We start from the raw sequence: 26,210 nt of genomic DNA, 5'->3' as shown, positions 1-26,210 counted from the left end.
TGTCCCACTGGAAGGTCTTCAGGGGCAATGACACATGGATCTATCTCCCGTTGTAACAATGCCTTTTCCTGGAATACCTCCTGAAGGCCCTGCCTGAGGCTGTTTTACAGTTAGGTTTGTTTTTATAAGTAGAAGGACTACACTCTAAAATGATGATAGAAAATATAGTACAGTAAATACATAAACCAGTAACATAATCATTTATTATCATTATCAAGTATTTTGTATTGTACATAATTGTATGTACTGTTTTTATACAATTGGCAGAACAGTAGGTTTGTTTACACCAGCATCACCGTAAACACGTGAGTAATGCATTCCTCTGCTACATTATGATAGCTACGACATCACTAGACCATTGGAATATTTTTTTTAGAGACAGGGTCTTGCTCTTTGCTCAGGTTGAAGTGCAATGGCATTATCATAGCTCACTGTAACCTTGAACTCCTAGGCTCAAGCAATCCTCCTGGGTTAGCCTCTGGAGTAGGTAGGATTACAAGTGCACACCACTATGCCCAGGTATTTTAAAAATTTTTTTGTAGAGACAGGGTTTCACTATATTGCCCAGGCTGGTCTCAAACTCCTGGCCTCAAATGATCCTCCTGCCTTGGCCTCCCAAAGTGCTGGGCTTAGCGGCATGAGGCACTGCACCTGGCCTCCATTATAATGTTATGGAACCACTGTCATATATGTGGTCCATCATTGACCAAAACATCATTATGGAGGGCTTGACTATATGCAAATTTATTTAGTTCTAGGAAGAATATGAATTAGTTAGAATGTTTTTACCTTTCTTTATCCATCCATAAATACGTATTTCCTAAATTTAACAATAGTTTTGTACTGTTATTCAGACACGTTGAATGGCATTTAAAGTATAGTGACATATGCAGTCTAGGATATAACACACTGCACTTTCTGCCTTTTTCTTTTTCAGTGTCTGTATTTATGCTGAAAGTCCAGGTGAATGACATCATCAGTCGTCAGTACCTGAGTCAAGCAGTTGTAGAAGTGTTTGTAAACTACACGAAGACCAATTCCACAGTAACTAAAAACAATGGTGCAGTGTTGATAAAAGTACCCTATAAATTAGGACTCAGCTTAACTATTATTGCTTACAAAGATGGCTACGTGTTGACCCCTCTGCCTTGGAAAACCGGAAGAATGCCAAGTAAGTACTTAATGAGTGTTTTGTATCCACTAAATATAAAGGATGTTTTCCCCCTCTGTTTTGGGAATATCTTGTTCTGGTAAGCTGAAAATGAGAGTGCCTAAGTGAAGTCAATATAGGGAGATTAGAAGGGAGTGCCAGTTTAAAGAAAGCTTAGTCTGTTTGGATTGCTATAGCAAAATAACCATAAACCGGGTGTCTTATAAACAACAGAAATTTATTTCTTACAGTTGTGGAGGCTGTGAAGTCCAGGACCAAGGTGCCAGCAGATTTGGTGTCTGGTGTGGGTCTGCTTTCTGGTTTATAGATGGTGCCTTCTTATTGTGTGCTCACAGGGTAGAACAGACAAAGGAGTCCCCTTGGGCCTATTTTATAAAGGGCACCACATTTACAGGGCCTATGCCCTGTATGTTAAAAACATAAAAAGCAGTTGAGGTTGGAAACATATTTGAAACAATGAGGGGTGATATATTTATTATAATATGCAAAGAATTAATACAAATTAGTGAGGAAATGTCAAGGCCCTACCTAAATAAGATAAATGGACAAAATCACGGCCTAGCAATTTTCACAACAGGACATACAAATGGTTAGTAAACATGACAATGTGCTTTATCTCCCTAATAATCCAAGATCTGTACACCAAAGAAATAGACACTTTTTAGATTTTTCACCTTAGAAAAGTTTTTTTAAAGTTTATAAAAATTTTAAAAAGTATCATTAAAATATTATGAAAAGTTTTTATTGAGAGACAGAAATGCTTATGTTATTAAATGAAAAAAGCAGAGTAAAAATATTCTGTATACAATATCATAGTTGCTATTTAAAAAAAAATCACAGGAAAAATCAACAAAGAGCTGTACTAAAATATCACTAGTGGTTGTCCCTGTGGTGGTATGGCAATGTCCATCATTTTCTTCTTATTCTTTTCAGTATTCCTCAACTTTTTCAAAGTGGGCATTACATGCCTTTTATAATAAGAAAAATTTTTAAGTGAAAAGAAATCTGAATGTTAAGTTTTACTGAGGTTCAGAAAGATTCTCCTTAGGTTTATCAGCTTTAAAAACTGTCAGCGCTGTCCCCTTTTAAGCTACCTATGACTAAGAAAGTATCCAAATATGTGATAATGCTCTACTTATCATCATCTTGAGGTCCAAGCTACGACTCCACCACCTCTTCTCCAATTTAATAAGTCTGTTAATCAGTCTAAATGTTAATGTATTCTGAAATTGAAATTATACTTTCATTTGGTAATTCACTTTTTCCTGTGCAAGAAAAAAAAGTATATTTTATTTTACTTCTCATCATTGTATACTTTTTGTACTTTACCCTTTTTCCATATTTCTTTTAAAGTTCTTTGCAGTATCTCAAAATATTAAAAACATTTCCATGCAAGTGTGTTCTCTTTTTTTCCTCTTTTAAATAATTTATTTTACACCTATTATACCACACAGCATGTTTTAAACACTGACATATAACTCCCTAATAAGATAAAGCAAAGACAAAAAGCTTATCTTATTAGAAACAAAATATCCCATCACTTATAGTCTTCAAACATGATTGCACTTTTAACTTCATAATTTGACAAAGCATTCATGAAACAATCTGCAGACTAGTTTAACAGACAAATAACACCTTTAAGCAGACATGACCGTCCTAAATTGTTTATTAGGTATGAATTTTACAAACATTATATTAGCGGTAACGGTGGAGCCGGACAGTATTGCGCCTTCTCCAAGCTGCACGGCGAGAACCACCAATAGCGTGGTGGAACTTACGGCCCTTTCCAAGGCCACGGCTCTTGCGGCCTGCAGATGTCAGCCCACGCATCTCCCTGTGCTTGTGGACCGGTTTGGTGATCCACTGGGTGTCAGGATTTCTTCTGATAGCTTTATGGAATGGATCAATGAGGATAACCTCAAAAAATTTGTACGTGGAATCTTCACCAACCCAGTAAGAATTCAGGACTCTTAGAGCCCCACAGTGGCGTCCAGCTCGCTCCTCTGCAACAGACTGAAGGCTTCGAGCATGACGGACAGGCTTGCCATAGGTCGCACCCTTAGGAGCTGGGCGTTTGCCGCCACCATGGCGCACACGAATCCTATATATGACATAACCTTGCTTGGCCTTGTATCCCAGTCTGCGCGCTTTATCCGGGTGGGTGGGGCGGGGGGCCCTGTGGAGCGCGGGGAGCTGGCGGTATTGCCAGCAGCGGACCCTCAGAAGGAAGCACGTTACATCAGACTGCTTCTTCCTCCATAGCTCCTGGATATACTTGCATGCGCCCACCTTGGCTTACCTGATGGCTGCCGCCAGACGGAAAGGAAAGAGCCTTTCTCCCACGATCCCTTTTCCAAGTGTGTTTTCTTTTAAGAGGCTTGAGGATACTGTGTTATTTCTATTAATTTTAAATACTTCTATAGCATAGAGGAGAGATACCAAATAAGAGCTTGTGCTTTGAATAACTCCTCAAAACTTACTTTTCTTTTGCAAGATTGGTAAGTTTATCTGATTTGTTCTTGCTTATAGAATGCTCTTTTGTCCCAGCTTGTTGCTCCAGATCTTGAAGTAATCTGTCTTTCAGGTGATCTGCACTTACTCATCCCACCATATCTCAGCTGCCTACTCTTGCAGGCAGGTTCAGCTCCATGCTGCGTTACCACCAAAGCTTGCCTGTGAATCATATTCTGCATTAAATTGTTTCCTTCTTTGCCAACTCAGAGTCCTTTTGGCAAATTGTACCATGTGCAGAAGAGCATTGTGCTCATGTGGGAAGTTAAAAATGAAGAGTGGATGTAGTCTCTATCTAGAGAACCTTGAATCATGGAGCCAAGAAAAAATTTTTTAAAAATCGTTAGAAGTAAATAACAAATAACTTATATAGAGAGAATAGCAGAGGGTTATGCAAGCATTTAACCTGATCATTTACATCTGGAGTTAGTTATAAAACATCATTAGTTACCTTGGTACAGACTACTATAGGAAATAGAAAAGATTAGTGAAATACGATAGTGATATCCAATGTTTTCTTCTCATTTTATTGTGAACCTTTTTCCTCCATCATATTTTATATTCCTTCCTCCTTTGTTTTGAATCATTCTTCCCATCAGTTTTTTTTCTTTTTTCCCCACTTTTTAGTACTTGCTGTCACAGAGCTATATTTGTCCCAGTTTTATTTCCCACATTAAATAAAATATTCTAATTGTGCTATATTTCACAGTATATTCATCAGTTACACTTTCACTGTTCCCACAAAGCCAAGCAAATATATGGCTATTTGAAGACACTGTTTTAATTACTGGAAAATTAGCTGGTAAGTACAATACTTCTTAGTAAGTAAACACTTAAAGTTATTATTAACTGTACTTCTTGACTAATGAATCAATGTTAATTATAACTTGGGAACAATCTAAATTGATCAGCAATTAGCACTGACTGTGAACCAATCTTTATTTTACTATTAAACTAATAGTATGATTTTTTTGTGTAGCGGCAATCAATTTTTCCTTTACTATTTTAGCCTCCCAAATAGGAAGGTTTGACTTTTGGAAGTATTGGAAAAAGCTTCTGTCGTTCTTTCCAAATCACATCTCTTACTGGGGTTTCAGTGGTGGGTGATATTGGGAAAAGAGAGAACACATGTTGCTCAGACCTTCGCAGCTCTCTGACGTGCAGAGTGCCTCTAGTCCTGAGTTAATCTTGCTGCCTGTGTGGGAGAGGCCTAGCACTGGGCAGACATGATTTATCTCACATGCATATCCCAAAGGGAACAGTGCAGAAAGCCTTATTTGGGTACTGATTCAAGCCATGTTCTCCAATTCTGCTTCACCAACCATGGAGATGGTAGTTTCATCCTTACCTCACCCCCCCAAAGCCCTTAGCTGGTGCTTAGGAGAAGCCTCCAAATTCTGTGACTTTTACTGCATATCATATGACACCCCTGTAAATAACAACAATTTGGTTTTTTGTTTTGTATTGGTAAATTAATGTTTAGGTCTAAAGCATAATAGGAATGACTGGTAAAGTGAGAAAATCCTCAAGGTAGAGTCTAATAAGAGAGTCATGATGAAGAGAACTGTTTGTGAAAGTTCTTTTCATTTTTAGATGCTATTTTATTCATACTTATTCCTAACATACTAAACCAGAAAACCTAATACTATTGTTGGAAAAAAAATTAAACTAGGGCTTGATTAACTTTGGAGTCATTTACTGAGTGAGGCTGTGGAATCTTTTGCTCCTGAAATGCCAAGGTGTCTGGCAGAATTTTGAGCCACTGATTTTGCTGGTGTTTGGCAGATATGAGAACGAGCTCTGTTGTCCTTTCCAAATCACATCTCTCACTGGGGCATCAGTGGATGTGGAGTTGTGTGTGAAAGGATGGAAAGTTAATAGAAACTACATCTGCAGAGAGAGGCTGTATTTTATGCTGCTGGGGCCTTAATGCAATTGGGTTCTCCACAGTATCTCTTCAGTCTTTTAACACATTCCTAGTCCATACTGGCCTCTCCAAACCATTACCAATTGCAGTTTCTGCTGGCATACATGACATGGATCAGTGTGAGACCAAGCAATGGTGAGTGCTTGTTTATATGGACAGTGCTGGTCATAGCTTGACAGGTCTCCATGAGAACACCATGAAACCTCTTGAATTCTCAGATCACTTCCTTTTACCACCTCATTTCCCTAAGAGGTCACCCATTTGGCTAAGGCTAAGCAGGAAAGGATGGATGTTTCTGATATTAAATCTTTTTGTAGAAGATACATCTCCTCACTTTTTGGCCGGCCCCAGTGCCTCATGCATGTAATTCTCGCACTTTGGGAGGCAGAGGTGAGAGGATCACTTGAGGCCAGGAGTTTGAGGCCAGCCTGAGCTACATAGCAAGACCTTGTTTCTACAAAAAACAGAAAAATTATCTGGGCATGGTGGCGTAGCCTGTAGTCCCAGCTACTCGGGAGGCTGAGGCAGGCAGATTGAGCCCAGGAGTTTGAGGTTGCAGTGAGCTATGATGATGCCACTCCACTCCAGCCTGGGCAACACAGAGAGATCCTGTCTCAACAACAACAAAAAAATCCTCACTTCTTAACTTCCATAAGATATTTCATCAGGAAGGTGTTCAATTTGTACAATGAAAGTATGCTAGCCCTGTGTGTGAATGTATTTGTTGTAAAAGGAGGAAAAATAGAAAACTTTAGGAATGTATAAAACCTTACATAAGCTCAGCTAGGTATTTCACTTAGTGTACATGTTTTCAGTTGTAAGAAATTTGGATCTTCAACATAATTAAGCCACATATTTTAAAAGAGTGAGTTGTGGATAGTACCTGCAAGCGATCAGAAGGCATCAGATTATGCTCTTAAACAACTTAACCAAATAACAATGTATATTATAATTGTGTTATTTTGTTTAACTATTTTCCAGGTGGTATTTTAGCTTCACACATCAGAAATAAAGTGATTGAGGATTCTCTTATTTTTTCATTTATTGTCCTGCAACTCTTTAAAAACTGATAACTTTTTTCATTCTAATAATTTAACTGATTACATTTGTCTTTATTAGTGATCATGTCAAAGTCTAAAGCAAAAGCTGACGTTCTTGATAATTTTTAGTTGTAATGATTTAAGTTGATCTTTGAATTGTTAAATATAATGTATTGATTACAGAAATATCAATATTGTCACTCAGCTCACTTGATAATTTTAGAAGATAATCAATTTGAAGTTCCTGGGATAATATTTATAAGTTGAATACCTTGTATTTGGAAGACTTTTAATGCATGATTAATTATCTGACAGAGAAAACTAGTCACTTAAATATGTGGCTGAATGTCAGATACTTTCTGTTGTAAGTTGTTGAAAACCAAGTTCTAAACTACCTTATGCCCAAAGGAAGCCTTTATTTATTTATCAAATAATTGATAAGTCTAGAGTAGGACCAACTAGATATGGTTTGATCAGGACTTAGTAGAAATAATTGATAACTGGTTTTACTCTCTCCATTTTTCAACTCTCCACTCTTTGAATATTGCCTGGATTTTCAAATGAGCTTCCATTTTTGGTCACAAGGTGGCTGTTGCAACTCCCAGATATATACCTGCTCATATAAGATCCACTGGGGGAAAAGCTAGCCTGCCCCTGGCCCCCCTCCCGACCTGCAATATCCAAGCAAAACTCACAGTGCATCTCATTACCTGTGCTTGGGACAGGGCCCATCACTGAACAAATCACTGTGGCTAAGACAATAATGAGAAGCTTTAAATTGGTTTAGGCCATTCTGGTATGTACCATCAACTCTATTCCTGTTACAGAAATGAGACCCCAACTGAGCCACATGGGCAAAAAATGGTCACTATGGTGTTTCCTAGAGTGAAACCCCAAAATGGGTGAGGAAATTCTGGGCTGCAGAATCAAGTAATGCAAGGGTACCTTGTGTAATCTAAAGAAAAGGAAATTTCTTATTTAGTTGGTTCTGAATTTAAAATAATTATGAGAAGATGTTAGTGATGTTTAGAAATGATTATAACTGCTTCTTTTAAATTAAAATGTTGTGACCAATGATGCTATGCTTGACATGCATTTTTCTAGTTGTTAATGAGATTTCCTTTTTTCAGATGCCAAATCTCAACCGAGTGTTCAGTTTTCAAAAGCCTTAATTAAACTTCCTGACAACCATCACATTAGCAATGTTACTGGCTATCTTACAGTTTTACAACAATTTTTGAAAGTGGACAATTTCCTGTATACAACTGGAATTACTCTCAATAAACCAGGTATTATCTCACTTTTGCATAATGTAATCATATTTATGAAAATCACATAAATCTTTCGAATATTTGTTTAGATACTTAGATAGCTATTAGATATTTGATATTCATTTAGGCTTCACAGAATACATGAAACTTTTGAAACAAATCTAGTTATTAAAATGTTTATAAGAAATCCCCTTTTATGCAATGAAAGAAAGATTATACCAGTCTTCAGCATACATTATTTCAAATTAATGGAAATTTCCTTTGATATCATTTAAATTCATTAAATTTTATTTGATACCTGCTTTGGATCTTAAGCAAGGTATAGTAAATAATTATTGTGTAACTTTACAAATTAAAAATACTTTTAAAAATCAAAATTTGATTTGAAGTTTATACGTATCTTTGCATATTTTCACCTTACACTCATTAATATGTGAAATGTCAATGATTGATATAAAAAAAATTAAGTTTATAGATTGGTATAAACTTTTTTTTTCTTTTGATATGTATTTGCTATTCTCTGAGTAAAATATAAATATTGAAAATATATGTATTCCAGAGTCAACAGCTTTACTATAAGGCTGTCATAATATAAAAGTTAAGAGAATGACAGAAATATACATTGAAAAATACATTCATGAATAACTGCCTTAAAAATACTGTACATTCTCTGTGTGCATCACTTGTTCCATCATTTCTACCACTTGTTATAACAAATTCCACTGTTTTAAAATCACCTCAGACAATCTATAATTTTGATGGTTTCAGTTGTGTCATATTTTTGATTTATTTCATATTAGGAACAGCCAGAAATGACACTAATAAGGGCAAATAAGTGTTTTGTTTAGATAGGGTTTTGTGTGTGTGTATTTTTTTTTAATCTTCTGCAGCTAATGCTATCAGTGCCTCAGCCAGATGACCTTCACTCTTCCGTAACAAACCTGTGTTTTTTCTACTCACATCTGTGACTGCCTGCGGGCATTCCCTAGTCCAGGAAGCAGGCTTGGCCCTCACTTGGGGCAAGCTCTCAACCAATGACAGACAAGAGCTGGTTTGGCTAGGACAACTCTGAGCCAGCTTCTGGCCCCAATGGGCCTGAGCTGGAGTTGCCACAGTGATACCCTGCTTGTTCACACAGCCTGTGTGTTTTCTTCCTTCCTGCTGTGTTTTGCCTCCACCCCTTCGGGGGAGGTGCTTTCTTGGATTACCTCCCAAATAAACTATTTGCACTCAAATGATCTCTTCCTTCTTGAGGAAGCTAATCTAAGCCACCTGCCAAGATTTTCCAGATGTAAGTTGTAGGATACGCAAAATAAAAGCATTTACAAGAACGGTATCAGGGCATGCTGTCACAGATGAAGCTCGTGTTGTGCTGCAGGGTGTTCATGGACAAGACTCATGAGATTTAGTGGGAAGGAATGATAGTGAGCTCTGCCCTCCAACATTCCTCACTAACTGCTTGAGATTATTTATTAAACGTTTTGATTGTCCTGAGAATGCTGCATCATTAACAAGGTTTGTACAGCAGTGCTGGCAAATGGGAATATTCTTCTGCTCTGTCCAATGTGGTAGCTGCTAGCTACCTGTGGCGATCTAGCTCTTGAAATACGATACTGAGGAACTTAAAATAGCCACATGCAGCTGGTGACTACTGTATTGGACTGCACAGTTGTAGAGTTCTGTGAGTATAAAAAATGTGTCCTTTATAAACGTTTTTTCTCCTTCTCATTGTCTTTCAGTCTCTTTTTCCCCTTGCACCATTCTTTTTCCCTTCTTTGAGTTGGCTGTATCTCAAATGATGTGGTGTCAATCGCAGTGTGGGGTTGAAGTAGGCACTTCAGAAAGCCAACCAACTGGATTTACTAAGCAGTTTGATATATTATAGTTACTTAAAATTATATAACACTTAATTTGTGCTTACAATGGATTACTTACCGTATATTAGTCTATAAAATATGTATGGCATTACTTTGCTCATCTGATATTTAATATTTCAGGCAATTTATTACAGCTAATTATCTAAATGCTGAAATTTTTCAATAAGCCAGTAGTTGCCCTGATAACTGAAGACATGTCAGATGACAGTCGTCGTGATGACAAGGACTCCTTTCCCTGGCCAAAGCCCTCCAGGGTGGCCTCTCCCCGCTACAGCCCTCCAGTCCCACGGCCTTCGTTCTTACACCTGCTAAAATTCACTGCTGATCTGGGGGCTTTGTACTTGCATATTCTTCCTGGAAAGCTATTTTCAGAGGTCTTTGCATGGGTGGCTCCTTACCATTTGGCCGTAGCTCGGATGCCACCTCCTCAGAAAGGAGGCATTTCTTGAGCACCTAATTATGTTGCCTTTGTAGCCTACCATGAGGTTACATTCAGGTGGGGAAAAAACTGACAATGAATAAGTGAAAAAGGATTTTTGATAGCATTGAGGATTGTGAAAAAGTGTTACAGACGGTATAAGAAATGATGTACTCACTGTATCTTTGGAGCCCATTTGAGTGCACGGTGCCAGTAGGGGCTTTATAAATACTTGTTAAATGAATGAACGAAACTCTAGCTTTGAAGCCAAAGATTCAAAAATTTAGACCAAAAGCAAATAATATATAAAAAGTATACTTTCTTCAGCTGTGTCTAATGTGTTAGTAAATTAACTTATAAAATCCAAAATTATCAAATTATTTGTAAAAATACTGTAACTTTAACACTATCCATAATCCTATTTTTAATTATTATAAATATTCTGGAAAAAAAAAAGGCACTTTGTTTTTTCTTCCAGAGTAACAAATCTATAGTTCCCAATATTTAAGAAGGCATAATATAAATTTTATAATCAAATCTTTAAATCCTTTGGCAAAACAATATATGCAATTCTTCTTTTAATCTCCCTTTTTCTTTTTGACCTTTGAAGTCTAATATTAATATTTGAAGTCCAAGTTCATATTCTTTCATTTGTAGTCTTAATCAAGTATAAGATATTTTTATCAAATAACAATATTGCATAATGATTTTGTTTCATGTTTAATTGCCAAACCTACCCATTAAAAATTGCATTTTGGATCTGAATGTTTTTTACATAAGGAGTACAGGTGGGTCTGTTTGGTTTAGCATGCCTTGAAACACATGGTCTTGGAGGAAGGAGGGCCAGATGTTTCAAATCTGTATCTGCATTGATGATGTGGTATGGTAGAGTATTTGGGTATACTAATGAGATATGGTTTTTTGGTTGTTGGTTTTTAAAAACATTGAATTGGATTCCAGTGCCCTTAAATCAGATGGCTCTGAGAGAACTAGATAACTTAGGTTCATATTAATTTGATAATGTTATATTGTGTAGCCTATGTTTATAAAACATTTTAAGACTGCATTTAAAATATCCTTAATGTGGATCCAGTAACTATTTGATTTTTTAAAATCATTTTTAAAATTACTAGATTTAGAGGGTACAAGTTGAATTCTTTTACGTGTATACATCATATAATGGTGGAGTCTGGGCTTTTGGTGTGCCCATCACCCAAGTAGTGTACATTATACCACATAGGTAATTTTTCAGCCTTCACCACCTCCCACCCTCCCTTTTGAGCTTCCAATGTCCATTACACAACTCTGTGTGCCCTTGTGCAGCCATAGTTTAGCTCCCACTTATAAGTGAGAACATGTATAATTTTTCCATTCCTGAGTTATTTCACTCAGGACAGTGGCCTCTGGTTCCATCCAAGTTGCTGCAGAAGCCATTATGCCATTCTTTCTCATTGCTGAGTAGCACTCCATGGTACGTACATACACCACATTTTCTTAACCCACTCATTGGTTGATGGGCACTTAGGTTCCATATCTTTGCAATTGTGAATTGTGCTGCAGTAAACATACAAGTACAGGTATATTTTTGATATAATGATTTCTTTTCCTCTGGAGATACCCAGAAGTGGGATTGCAGGATCAAATGGTAGATCTACTTTTAGTTCATTAAGAAATCTCCATGGAGGTTGTACTAATTTACATTTCCACCAACAGTGTATAAATGTTCCCTTTTCACCACATCCACACCAACAGCTGCTGTTTTTTGACCTTTTAATAATGGCCATTCTGACAGGGGTAAGGTGATATCTCATCGTGGTTTTAATTTGCATTTCCCTGATGATCAGTGATGTTGAACAGTTTTTCATATGTTTATTGGTCATTTATATATCTTCTTTTGAAAAATGTTCATATAATTTGTCCACTTTTTAAGGGTCTTTTTTTTCTTGCCTAATTGTTTGAGTTCCTTGTAGATTCTGGATATTAGTCCTTTGTCAGACACATAGTTTGTGAATATTTTTTCCCATTCTGTAGATTGTCTATTTACTTTTTTGTTTATTTCTTTTGCTGTGTAGAAGCTTTTTAGTTCAATTAAGTTCCATTTATCTATTTTTGTTTTTATTGCATTTGGTTTTAGGGTCTTAGTCATAAATTCTTTGCCTAAGCTAATGTCCAAAAGAGTTACTAGGTTTTCTTCTAGGATTTTTATTGTTTCAGGTCTTATATTTAAGTTTTTAATCCATCTTGAGTTAATTTTTGCATATGGTGAGAGACAGGGATCCAGTTTCATTCTTCTACATATGGCTATCCAATTTTCCTAGCACCATTTATTTAAAAAGGTATCCTTTCCCCAGTGTATGTTCCTGTCAACTTTGTCAAAGGTCAGTTGGCTGGAAGTATGTGGCTTTATTTCTGGGTTCTCTATTCTGTTCCATTAATCTACCTTTGTACCAGTATCATGCTGTTTTGGTTACTACAGTCTTGTATAGTTTGAAGTCAGGCAATGTGATGCCTCTAGCTTTGTTCTTTTTTGCTTAGGATTGCTTTGGATATTTGGGCTCTTTTATTGGTTTCATATGATTTTAGAATTTTTGTTTTGAATTCTGTGAAAACGGTATTTTTTTTTGCAATTTAAAAATTACCTCAATTTGTAAAACTAACCTTTAAAAAGGAAAAGGACAAGATGAAAAAGACAACTTTTAAGCCATTTAAAATTACCTCAATCAATCAAACTTTTAAGATTCAATAGTAAAAGATAATAGAACATTAGATCCAGAAAGGATATTAGAGGGCATTTAGAGAAAACAACATGCATTGCATTTGACTCCAGGTCCAGTGCTCTTTCTACCCTGAGTTGCTGCTTACCAGGAAGTACCATCTTTTTAAAAATCAATGCATGATATCGATGATGGTATTTTTTATAGTAATTGTATTGAATCTGTATATTGCCGTATATAGTGCAGTATGATCATTTTAACAATATTGATTCTTCCCATCCATAAGCATGGGATATTTTCCCATTTGTTTTGTCTACAATTTCTTTCATCAGTAATTTGTAGTCCTTGTAGAGATCTTTTACCTCCATGGTTAAATCTATTCCATAGTGTTTTTTTTTTTTTTTCTGCATCTATTGTAAATGGGATTGAGTTCTAGATTTGGTTCTCAGCTTGGTCATTGTTGGTATACAGAAATGCTGTTAATTTTAATACATTGATTTTATAACCTGAGACTCTGCTGAATTCATTTATCAAATCTAGAAGTCTTTTGGAGGAGTCCTTAGGGTTCTCTAGGTATAAGATCATATAATCAGCAAACAAAAATAATTAGACTTCCTGTTTTTCAGTTTGGATGCCTTTTCTTTCTCTTGACTGAGTGCTCTGACTAGGATTTCCAGTACTATTAATATGTTGAATAGAAGCGGTGACAATGGGCATCCTTGTCTTGTTCCAGTTGTCAGGGGGAATGCTTCCAACTTTTCCCCATTCACTATCTTGTTGGCTGTGGGTTTGTCATTTAGGGCTTTTATTACTCTAAGGTATGTTTCTTCTATGCCAAATTTTTTGAGAGTTTTTATCATGAAGGGGTGCTGGATTTTATCAAATGCTTTTTCTGCATCTACTGAGATGATCATATGGTTTTTGTTTTTAATTCTGTTTATGTGGTGAGTCACCTTTATTGACTTGCATATGCTGAACCATCCTTGCATCCCTGGGATAAAACCCCCTTGATTGTGGTGAATTATCCTTTTGATGTGTTGTTGGATTCCATTTGCTAGTATTTTGTTAAGAATTTTTGCATCTAATGTTCCTCAGAGGTATTGGTCTGTATTTTTGTTGTTGTATCCTGGCTTTGGTATCTGCGCGACACTGGCTTTGTAGAATGAATTAGGGAGGATTCCCTCTCTCTGGATCTTCTGGGACAATTTTGGTAGGATTGGCACCAGTTCTTCTTTGTACATCTGGTAGAATTCAGCTGTGACTCCATCTGGTCCTGAGCTTTTCTTTGTTGTAAGATTTTTTATTATTGATTTAATCTTATTATTCATTATTGGTTTATTCAGAAGTTTTGTTTCTTCTTGGCTCAATCTTGGGAGGTTGTATGTTTTTAGGAATTCATCTATTTCCTTTAGGTTTTCTAGTTTGTGAGCATATGGTTGTTCATGATAGTCTCTGATGATCTTTAGTATTTCTGTGGTATCAGTTTTAATGCCTCCTTTTTCATTTCTGATTGTGTTTATTTGTATCTTCTCTGTTTTCTTGGTTAGGCTAACTAGTAGTTTATCAATTTTTTCATTTCCAAGAACCAATTTTTTTGTTTCATGGATCCTTTGTATTGTTTTCTTGGCCTCCATTTCATTTAGTTCTCTGCTCTGATCTTTGTTATTTTTTTTCTTCTACTAACTCTGAGTTTGGTTTGTTGTTGTTTTTCTAATTCCTTCAGGTGCAAAGTTAGGTTGTATAACTATTTGATATTAAGATGAATAACCCTGGGTGAAATAGAGGAACTAGATATTTTAGATTCATAATAATTTGTTAGGTAACTAACTACAACCTTTGTTTATGTATGATTTTAATAAACTCCTTTTTTAGGTTTTGAAAACATTGAATTGACTCCTCTTGCTGCAATATGTGTGAAAATATATTCAGGAGGAAAAGAATTAAAGGTGGATGGCTCTATTCAAGTTTCTCTTCCCCTTCTACATACAAATGATGTAAGTGCAGGGGATCGAATACCTGCTTGGACATTTGATATGAACACAGGTATGTGAGCTAGGTGAAGATATTCTGAATATTTTGAACATTTTCTTTTAAATATTTGAATCTTTTGTCTTATGAATTTGATACAGCTGTAGTTTTTCAGTAGCATTATTGTTTTATTTACTTTGTTAGTGACCAAAATTGGCCTCACTTTGACTAATACAGTTATGGGGGGAAATTATTTCAAAAAATAACATTATATCATTATATAAAAAATAGCAATATTTATTCACATCCCTTGCCTTTTATTACCTAACATTTAGAGGCAGAAATAAATTTTTAAAAATTATTTTTCCTTGTAGGATTTTTTCTTTTGATAAGCAATATGAGCTTATCTAAAAGCTTGGTTAAGGGAATTGAGAAATGTATGCTAATTTCATAAAAATAAATAACATTGTATTATTAAGAGATAGAGTGATCATTATCCCCCTCCCAGAAAAAAAATCCTTACATACTAGTTTTCTTCCCTGGGTTTTGCCTTCTAAATAGCATCTACAATTATATGCATATATTCCTTCTTGGCTTCCCTTGGTTTTGTTCTTGTGTTCCCATGTAAATAAGCTGGGAGTCTAAGTTACTAAAAAAAAAAGTAAAACAAATGATCAGCCCATAATTGAAAAGTCCAGAAGTAGGACTGCCTTGGGTGAAGTATGTTACAAAGCCTAGGCAGTTTTACAGGGCTTGGTTTCTTTCATCTGTTTTCTCAGAGTTAGCTTCTTTCTAGGATAGGGTTCCCTTCAGAGTGATAAGAAGGCTGTCGGTGCTATAATTTTATACTTAGCCAGGTTGAAGGCCAGTGGAAAAGAGATTCTTTTCCTAGTAGCTCTTAAATTCACCGCAGCACAAGCTCTTGGATTCACTGCAGTTGCAGAGTAGAGTTTGCATGCCCATCTTGGAACCTGTCTTTATGGCCAGCAAGTACAATGCACAGATTTATTTAGGCTTAGGTCACATGTTGGAGCTGGGGATGGAATCCCAAACTAGTCATGTGGTAACTTCTCAAAGGAGAGACTTGGAATGGGATTTCACTGTAACTGAAAGTGTGGGTGGTGAGGCCAAAAAGCCACACAGATTTTCACTATAGAAGATAAGCAGTAATATGTTTTTAAGAAAGAGTGGAAAAACTATACAAGCATGATAATATTCTATTGTAAATCATTGGATTAAGAGCTCTGAAACTTGAAGTCTAGTCCATTTATCAGCAGTACCATTTGGAACAAGTCATTTAACTTATTTAGGCCTCAGTTTCCCAATTTGTTAAATGAGAAAGTTGTTTTAAAGCACTTTAACAAAGAATATCTGTTGTTTGAGTCTTGGTTTCTGATTGTCCCTCTTAGCAAATGCCTTTGTTTTTAAGGTACCTTTCAGTTACAAAATTTTGAATTGATTTATACCTATGCAACACTTTGTGCTATTTAAACACAATAAATAAATCATTCCTATCATTTTAAGTTTTTCTACCTTTAAAAAGGCTATTTTTACAAGTTATAGATAATTCACTACAACAAATCAATAAATCAAAATACAAATATATAGCAAACTTATAAATAGCTTTGTTTTGCCATTTATAAATAAAACTTTATAAAAGGTATAGGTTTTACTGAATTCTTTTTTTATGGATGGCAAAATTTTATTGGCTCAGATAGCATTTTTTGAAAGTTTAAGAAAGTAAGTTCTAAGAACAATGCCAACAGTACTAGAACAAAAAATACTTAATAAGGCCATAAAACATATACTGTAAGTGTTTAATCAAAATCTCAGAACAGGTGACAAATAACTACCTGATGATGAATTGGGATTCTACTATTCACATCCTTAAGAGAGATCTCAATATGCACATTTTAAATATTTGGAGAGTCATGATTTTTCTGAATATGTTTGCATTGTGTCCTTTATTTATAATGATTTGTTTTGGTCATAACAAATCATCCAAATTATTCTATTTTATATGTTATAGTATGTTCTATATTATAATATGATATATATTATCTCAGGATAATATATTGCCACAGTTTTCATAATCTTTGACAAAGTCCTGTGAAGTATTCTACCCAGACTATCAGCAAAATCCTATCAGCTCTAAAGATATATAACTATAACTAACTGGTATTTTTTTACTTACCTTCCTTTTTAGGTGCTTGGGTAAATCATGGCCGGGGAATAATAAAGGAATATAACAGTCATTTAATTTGGACATATGATGCACCACATTTGGGCTACTGGATAGCAGCTCCACTTCCAGGAACTAGAGGTATTGTAAAAATGAAACAAAGTAATATTTAAAAGTAATCCAATTAGTCTTGCTGGAATTGATATCAGCAGACCTCAATTTCATTCTAAGAATTGCCACTTAACCAGCTATATGACACTGGGAAAAGCACTTGATCTCTTGATCTCAGCTTTTTTTCCATGTGTGTAAGAGAAAATTAAGCTCCATGGACTCTAAGGCCCCTTATATGAATATATGGTAGATCAATCTGTGAAGACTGAAGTTGGTTCAGATCAAGTACTTTCTTGGTTTACTTTGTCGTAAGTAAATTCTACCCAGATCAGTTAAAGCTTTTGGTTTCAAGCAACAGAAAAAGATTTTGGATAACTCAAAGAAATTTACTGTATTAGAAGTATGTGGAGAGTTCACAGAATCCTAGGGAAGGCTGAAGAACCAGATGCCAAAAGCTGGGAATCCCTGCAGCACCAGGGGGCCCAGTTAGCAGGCCTGCTTGGCTGTCTTTGCCAGTCTGCTGCTGCGTGATGGCTGGCTCCAAGTTTTTCCAGTCTTTTCCTCATAGTGTCCCTGATCATTATAGGGATGAAGAATGATTATCCCATTGGGTCATGAGTAAACCCCTTGGTGGGGGCATAGGGGGAAGAGCTCTGGAATAATAGTGCCCTCTTGAATAATAGTGGCTGTTTCCAAGAGAAGACAAGTGATGTACTAAATGAAAATTGGACTTACATTTTGAACAGAAATGTTCAAATGGAGGCTGGTGGTAAAAAACAATGAATTGTCCAATGGGGACATTCATATTCCAGGAGAAATGAGCATGTCCTTAGATTTAACATGGTATAAAATGATCTAAATGATTTGTACCTAAGGAAACCCTGCATTCATCTCAAGTTGTGTAGATTTCTCAAAATACGCAAACATTGCCTATTTTATCCATTAAATCTTAAGAAAAGAAAAATCTGCTCACCCATTTTTGTCTAGCCTGGTCGCACTGTCAGCCTGCTACCACTTTCAGGATCCTTGGGTGTTTGCTGCCATAAATTGGGTTGTTTTTTGGCTTTCTCTACCACCAGCTTTGCTAAATCAACTTTCTGGTCTTCAGCATTTTGTTGCTGCCATCTGTTTTCTCATTTTCCTTTATCATTGTAGGTTTGTGTATTTACAGAATCAAAACAAAGCAAAATTTAGTGAAGATCTTGGAGTGAAAGTTGAATGCATATATTTTCATTCTACCATCTTCACTCATGTGTCAGGCCTGATTCTTTGGGTTTGTCAAGTGTTTTTGCTCCCAGCTGAGAGACAGCTACTGCTGACTGGGCAGCTGATTAAGAATAGTCCCAGTACATACCTTGATCTGGGACATGAATGACCTTTTACATACGTTGCTTTGCAGTATTATAACTTTATAACAACTATTATTTTGAAGGCTCTCAGGGTTTTCTAAAAGAGTTTTGGTAAGCCAGTTTGATTTTCATTTTCATTTTATATTTGCAATATTTGAATTTTAAACTGATAACAAGACTTTTCAGTGAAGCCTAAATTTAGTATTCCAATAAAAGAAATACAAATCATTAGCCATAGTTGATCAAGAGGTATGTTCTTTTTGTTTCTATTTGAATTTAGTGCTTACAATATTATTTGAGGAACCAGAAAATGGTTACTTTTGTTCCTCATGATGTAAAATATCATGCAGTCTTGCCAGCTGTCTGGCCTTATCCCATTCTAGATTTGCAACTATAATGAAATATTGATGAAAAAGAACAATTAATATTTAATACTTCAACTCAACTAAATCTAAGTTATTTAATTTTTAATAAAAATAACCCTATGAAGCATTTGAGTTTTATAGAGTATAACTGCACTAAGAATATATCTGAAACAATCAATTTATATAAGATGGCTTTGTGAATTATAAAAGCCAAAATTGTTTTCTAAAACAGGTAGAAGTTCTGTCCCAGCATATCTGTTGGAAAAGATTTTGTGTGGATCAGAGTACTAAAATAAAAGGATGAGATTCTCATTTAGTTTGAATTAGAAGCCTTCTAGTGATTCTTTTGAAAAATCTATTCTGCAAGCATATCATAGACAACGGAACCCCGTAGTAGAAGTATAGATAACTTGATGATAGCTCTGGCTTTGCCTGTACTGAGTGAGCTTGAAATAGGTACTTACCCATCTGAGTGTATTAGTTTTCTTGTTTCCAAAGTAGGGAGTTGGATATTGTCTTAGTCTGCTCAGGCTGCCATAACCAAATACCACAGACTGGATGGCTTAAACAATAGAAATATACTTTGTCACAGTCTGGAGGATAGAAGTCCAAGATCATGGTGCTATAAGGTTTGTAGATGGTTACCTTCTCACAGGGTCCTCAGTGGCCTTTTCACATACCAACCAATTCTCCAATTCTCAATGGATATTGACTGGATGTCCTATATTTCACTTCAATTCTGATACTATCTGCTTGTGGAGTTGGCATCAGATCCCACAGGATAAAGGCTCAATCCCACAAGACTGCCCCAACTTCAGATGCCAGTTGCAAGCAGCATGTCCCCAGGTTACCCACACTGTCCAACATGGCTTCAAATTGGGGGTTTCCACAACCCTTTCCCCTCAGGTTCAATGATTTGCTATGAGGGTTCAGAAAACTCAGGGAAACACATTACCAATTCATTATACAGGATATAATACAGGATACAGATGGGAAGCCAGTTAAAGTAGTACATTGGGCAAGGTCTTCAAGGGTCCCTCATAGAGTTGGGGTGCATACCACCCTTCTGGCCCATGGATGTATTCATCAGTGTTCTGAACCCCATACTTTTGAGATTTTTATGGAGGCTTCATCATATAGGGCATGACTGATTATTAACTCAATCTCCAGCCCCTCTCCCTTCCCCAGAGGCTGGGAGTAGGGCTGAAAGTTTCAAGCTTCTGACCATGGCCTGTTCTTTCAGATGACTAACCCCCATCTAGGAGCCCACCAACAGTTGTCTCCTTAGAACAAAAGACTCTCCTGTCATCCAGGAAATTCCAAGGATTTAGGTGCTCTGTGTCAAAGACCAAATAGAACAAAAGATTTTCTAGCACCCTTATTGCTCAGGAAATTCCAAGGGTTTTAGAAGCTGTGTCAGGAACTAGGAGCACACACACACACACACACATTTTATTATGTCACACCCCCTACCTAATATTCTTAAACATTTTAAGATGTGATTATCACTGTAAAATCAAAAATGGTCCTATGATGGGCTAATTAGTATCTGGTGTGCTGGAGCTACTTTAGTTATAATGTGGTTATTATAATATACTAAATTTTGTTTTTAAATTAAATTTTAAATAGAATTCTAGAATTCCTTGGTAAAAATGCTAAGTGCAAGAGATTAAAATAATTTTTCAGATTGTTGCAGGAAAGTAGTTGGCAGAACATAGAGTTTAATAAACAAGTATTTATTAATGTTTTAAGTACACATTTCCAAATATATTTGAATGAAAATACATTGTGATTTTCTACTTTTCTAACCCCCTAGGCATGCACACACATGCACGCAAGCACACGAGCAGATGCATACTCTTTTGCTACTGTCAGATGTATAGGATTTGGATCAAGCCCAATAGTTATCAACCTATTTCCAAATGTGAGTTCTGCTGGATTCCTGTGGAGTGAAAATTGTTAGCATAACTCCACTGTGGAAACATGTATTAATGTATACCCATTTGTTATCAAACTTTACTGTCCTGCAGCTCTTGATCCTCCTTAGGAATCTGCAGATAGGAGTAAGTTACTCTCATTTCTTTTTTGTCTGAAGAAATTTCATATTGTGCATTGCTCTACTTGTTTGCCTATTAGAAAAGATAAAGGCTTTATTATCAGTCATGACCTGTGAAACTGTGGCCAATATTAGAGTGCCTCTTATATAACCTTGAAGCTTCATTCAACAACAACAAAGGTGTGGTAGAGCTAACACTGAGTGTTCATCATGAACCAAGCACTGTTCTAAGTGTTTCACAAGTACTAACTCATTTAATCCTCAACAACTTGCATGGATTAGATATGACTCTTATTACTGCTCCACAAATGAGGGAACTGAGATATAAAGAAATGAAACTTGCCCAAGACCACATAAAAATAAATGAGGCAGCCAGGATCCCAATTCAGACACTCTGGCTCCCAAGTCTATGTGGATATCCACAATGCTGCTTCTCCAAACTTTTAATATGATTATTACTACTTTGCCTTTATCAAATTAGATGATGAAGAACTTAAAAAATAGACTTAAAAAGCCTAGTGGTCCTTCAGTTTCTTCCAGTTTCCTTGGTGCAGGTGGAATCCTCACTATGGATGTTTCCTCATGGTAGAGATTACTAGAAAACCAGTTGTCCCACCACTCACTCTTCTCACCCCATCACCCTGAACCCATATTAGAATCTAGTTGATACTGACAGGTAGACTTATTATTGAAGCCTTAGTGATACTGAAGCAGATTACTTCAAGATTAATTGTCCAGTAGCATTTTTTACAGATTCTTAAAAGCCTACACTGATCCTCCTAGTGAATTAGCCAGCTTTTACTGCAGTAAAGCTTATCACAACAGCATCTGTGTATGTGCGCTCTGTCAAAACAGGAGGATGGTGCATCAACTGTGCCTCTGCTGGGCTTGGCTTACCTGGGGTGTCGTCTTGTTCTAGAGTCTAGGTGGAAGGACTTAACTCAGAGTCCTTTAAGTCCCAGAATTTTTGGATTCTCTCTATTCCTTACATTTCTGCTTGCTTTGGCAAATTCTTTTTTGAATTTAACTTCAGAATTTTTTAAATCAAATGCAGCTAATAATCAACAGTCACTACCAACATTGTATCTCAAAACCTCTTAGCACAAAGCTTAAATTAGTCAGAAATATTTTTTGCATCCACTAAAGTACAGAGTATAATAAACAGAAAAAACAAAACAAAAAAAAAACAAAGTTAGAAATATTTTCTCCCAGTTTATTTTACCAAATATTTTTCTACTTGGGTTACCACTTTACTGCCTCTTAAAACCATTTCCTCACTGTTCATTGTCTAATCTGGAAGCCAGTGTCACATATTTTAGGTTTTTGTGATAGCAGCATCTAGATACCAATTTCTGCAGGCATTGCAGAAACAAACAACCCTGCTGTCTCAGTGACTAATAATATCAAACATTTATTTGCTACTTATATTTTACAAGCATTTGGGGTTGACTTCTATACTGTTGTTGGGCTTGGCTTGGTTCAGTTCAACAGATGTTCTCATTCTAGACTCCAGTTTGAAGAAATAGTGACTTTCTAAATCTTCACGTATTAGAAGCCCAGAGCAAGAGGGCAGAGGCACACCATGCAGCCTCACTTAAGGTGCTCACATTTCATCAGTCAAATCAAGTCAACTGGTTAAGCTCAAAGGATAGGGAAGGTTTACTTTACCCACAGGGAAGTCTGCCATGGGAGGGAAGCAAACAAAAGTGTGTACACATATTCAATTTGCCTCACCCAGGATGTGACATAGTTGAACATGTGATCTAAAATAACGTTTTCTGTGTTTATATTGAACCCTGTAGGTTCAGGTGTAAATGAAGATTCCAAGGACATAACTGCCTACCACACAGTGTTTCTTACAGCCATATTAGGAGGAACAATCGTCATTGTCATTGGATTTTTTGCTATACTGCTTTGCTATTGCAGGTAAGAACAATATTAATGTGTATCAATATACAATAGTAATGTGTATGATATGAACTATCAAATTATAGTACTTCAGTATGTTCTGTGCATTACAAAGTTTATTTTAGAAATAGTTTAGTCTTTGAAATATGTAGATTAAAAATCAAAAATGGATATATTCTAACAGTAGCATTGTACCTGTGATGTGCATATAGTGGGGTGATTTTGAAAAAAAATGAACCTTTCAGATCATAACTTTTAAATATTTTTGCCTTCTCTTCTATTTTAGGGATAAGTGTGGTACTCCACAGAAAAGGGAAAGAAATATCACAAAGCTTGAGGTTCTCAAGAGAGACCAGATGACTTCAACAACACACATAAATCACATCAGTTCAGTCAAGGTTGCATTAAAAGCTGAGGACAAGTCACAGTTACTCAATGCCAAAAACTCCTCATATAGCCCTCAGAAAAAGGAACCGTCAAAGACAGAAGCAGAAGAAAGAGTTTCCATGGTAAAAACTCGGGACAATTTTAAAATCTACAATGAAGATGTTTCATTTCTGTCAGTCAATCAAAATAATTATTCAAGAAACCCAACACAGTCTTTGGAGCCCAATGTAGGATCCAAACAACCTAAACATACTAACAACAATCTATCTTCATCTTTAGGTGATGCTCAAGAGGAAAAGAGGTATCTCCCAGGTAATGAGGAGGTGTATGGGCGTTCCCATATTCCTGAGCAGCTTATGCATATCTACAGCCAGCCCATTGCCATCCTTCAAACGTCTGACCTCTTCTCCACTCCAGAGCAGTTACATGCTACTAAGTCAGCTACTTTGCCAAGAAAGGGACAGTTAGTCTATGGCCAATTGATGGAACCAGTGAACAGAGAGAACTTTACACAGACATTGCCCAAAATGCCAATGCATTCTCATGCACAGCCCCCAGATGCCAGGGAAGAGGATATCATACTTGAAGGTCAACAGAGTTTGCCATCCCAGACTTCAGATTGGAGCCGATATTCAAACAGCTTACTGGAATCTGTCTCTGTTCCTGGAACACTAAATGAGGCTGTTGTAATGACTCCATTCTCATCGGAGCTTCAAGGAATTTCAGAACAGACCCTGCTGGAGCTGTCCAAAGGAAAGCCTTCCCCCCATCCCAGAGCCTGGTTTGTTTCTCTTGATGGAAAGCCAGTGGCGCAAGTGAGGCACTCCTTTATAGACCTGAAAAAGGGCAAGAGAACCCAGAGCAATGACACGAGTCTGGACTCTGGGGTAGACATGAACGAGCATCACTCTAGTAGAAAGCTTGAGAGGGAGAAAACATTCATCAAAAGCATGCATCAACCCAAGATCCTTTACTTAGAAGATTTAGACCTCAGCAGCAGTGAGAGTGGAACCACTGTCTGCTCCCCTGAGGACCCAGCTTTAAGGCACATCCTAGATGGAGGGAGTGGCGTTATTATGGAGCACCCTGGGGAAGAGTCCCTGGGAAGAAAAAGCACTACTGAAGATTTTGAAGCCAATACATCCCCCACTAAAAAAAGGGGCAGACCACCACTAGCCAAAAGAGATAGCAAGACTAATATCTGGAAGAAGCGAGAGGAACGCCCACTGATCCCCATAAATTAACTGCTAGGGTGGTTGTGTGTCTGCTGCCTCGTGCTGTCTATTCCTGCTTCTTGTTGTAAATTGCAGTATGAACTTAAGAAGCTGAGACTGAGCAATCTCATGGTCCTTGGATGTGTCTCAAGCAGAGTAAATAGTGAACTGGTAATGCCATAATCAGAGAGAAAGATATCAAGAGACCTATTCTTTTCATTTGTTTTTGGGTGATGAATTTGAAGTATCCAAGTTTTCAAAATGTAAAATGGCATCAGGATGTTATTTGACAATGTTGCTCAGTCAACCAATTTGGCCCTGTCTCTGTTAAGAATAACACAGTGAAACATGTACTACTAAAGTTGCCTCTGCCTTGGTGACTACCCTATGGAACATTTAGAAATGAAACTGTCTTCTTCAGGTATCATGTTCTTGTGAAATACTATTATTTCCTCCTCTGCCTGTACTTGAGAATTACTTGATAAATGTTCTGGACTGATATTATTCTGGAGTTTAAAACAAAACATTTTCTGAGATAAACAGCATGTGTTTATATCATCCCAAAAGTAAATCCTACATTCACATAAGATGAGCAAGAGGCTGCTTGGTCATTAGATATGGAGACACCAGCTCTTTGGTTGTTTTTAGATATAATTTCACAGAATAAATAAGATGGTAATTTGTTATTTAGAAATTTGAGAAATGAATGCTCTGATACTGAATTTTTATTTTAAATTTACTTTTTTTGTACCCCTCAACAATCTGAAAAAAAGTCTGTGACTTTAGTTTAAGGCTCACTGATACATGTAGGCTAAAGTCAGTTTTAGTATATTTCCTCTATTCCAAAAAACCCAATTTCAGTCACTTAACAGCTATCAAGTTAAAAATTAATGATCTGAAAATGTTTTATGAACACCAAAAAGTTAACAAAATATGTAGAGATAAACATTGATTATTTTTTTTTCCTGAAATGTTGATGGGCAGAAAAAGAAATGCCATTTTCCTGAGGCTCAAAAATATCTTCAGAATATTAGTTCTACATCAGATGTTGACATTCATAAAAGGTGTATGAGGAAAACAGTTTCAATTTCAGGGGAAACGTAAAAGTTTTTCCTTAAGTCACTGATAACCTTTGCAACATTTTTTTCAGTTTTGAACATAATATATCCACATTCTTTTCATTATAGCAAAGAATTCAGTGTGTATACATTTAACAGCTATTTTTTAATTGTGGCTTCAACTCTGAATTATCATTGGTATATCCTAAGAATGAAAGTTTGTTGTTAAGTAAAATCAACTCATCCCATTTTTCTTAAAATTTTTCATAAAGACAAATATCTGAAGCACTTTTCCCTTTCCCTTGGGGGAAAGAGTGAAACTAAATTGACTTTTCATCCCCTACTATTCAACATGGGAGCAACATAGAGACCCAGACCACATAAACAAGTTGAAAGAACCAAAATAGCCACATTAGCTTTAGTAAAATTGTAGATAAATGTACAATGAAAGACAACAGCTTTCTTCCCTAAGATAGTAGACTTCAGCAATTTTTTCTTGTAACCACTTCTGAAACATGTCCTGTCAGGTAACTCTCCTACCTTTCTATATTAACCCAAAGAACAAAAAGACCTAGGCAAATGTTTGCTATGTATTACCCCAATCCATAGAAGAAATAAACAGTTTGTGTAATACCTAGGCTGCTGCTTTTTATTGTTATTAGAGTAGTGATAAGGCTCATCAT

The 26,210-nt window shown here is 36.3% G+C and overlaps 2 protein-coding genes across 2 annotated transcripts in view; one reads left to right on the top strand and one right to left on the bottom strand.

Moving 5' to 3' along the window:
- Window positions 1-25,426, top strand: part of FAM171B (family with sequence similarity 171 member B) — a 61,603-nt gene extending 36,177 nt beyond the window's left edge. The window contains exons 2-8 of the mRNA XM_045559990.1: window positions 938-1,171; window positions 4,392-4,484; window positions 7,780-7,938; window positions 14,802-14,972; window positions 17,104-17,220; window positions 22,763-22,886; window positions 23,155-25,426. Of these exons, the coding sequence (XP_045415946.1) occupies window positions 938-1,171; window positions 4,392-4,484; window positions 7,780-7,938; window positions 14,802-14,972; window positions 17,104-17,220; window positions 22,763-22,886; window positions 23,155-24,499 (2,243 nt within the window). The 3' untranslated portion in view covers window positions 24,500-25,426. The remainder of the gene's footprint in view (window positions 1-937; window positions 1,172-4,391; window positions 4,485-7,779; window positions 7,939-14,801; window positions 14,973-17,103; window positions 17,221-22,762; window positions 22,887-23,154) is intronic.
- Window positions 2,820-3,821, bottom strand: LOC123643768 (60S ribosomal protein L15-like). The gene is made up of 2 exons (XM_045559503.1): window positions 3,798-3,821; window positions 2,820-3,460 (listed from the first exon to the last, which is right to left on the bottom strand). The coding sequence occupies exons 1-2, from the start codon at window positions 3,819-3,821 to the stop codon at window positions 2,867-2,869; spliced, it is 618 nt and encodes a 205-aa protein (XP_045415459.1). The 3' UTR covers window positions 2,820-2,866.
- Window positions 25,427-26,210: the final 784 nt, after the last annotated feature.

This window comes from Lemur catta, chromosome 8, assembly GCF_020740605.2.
Source record: "Lemur catta isolate mLemCat1 chromosome 8, mLemCat1.pri, whole genome shotgun sequence".
Taxonomy (NCBI): domain Eukaryota; kingdom Metazoa; phylum Chordata; class Mammalia; order Primates; family Lemuridae; genus Lemur; species Lemur catta.
This window is presented reverse-complemented; position numbering and strand designations above follow the sequence as displayed.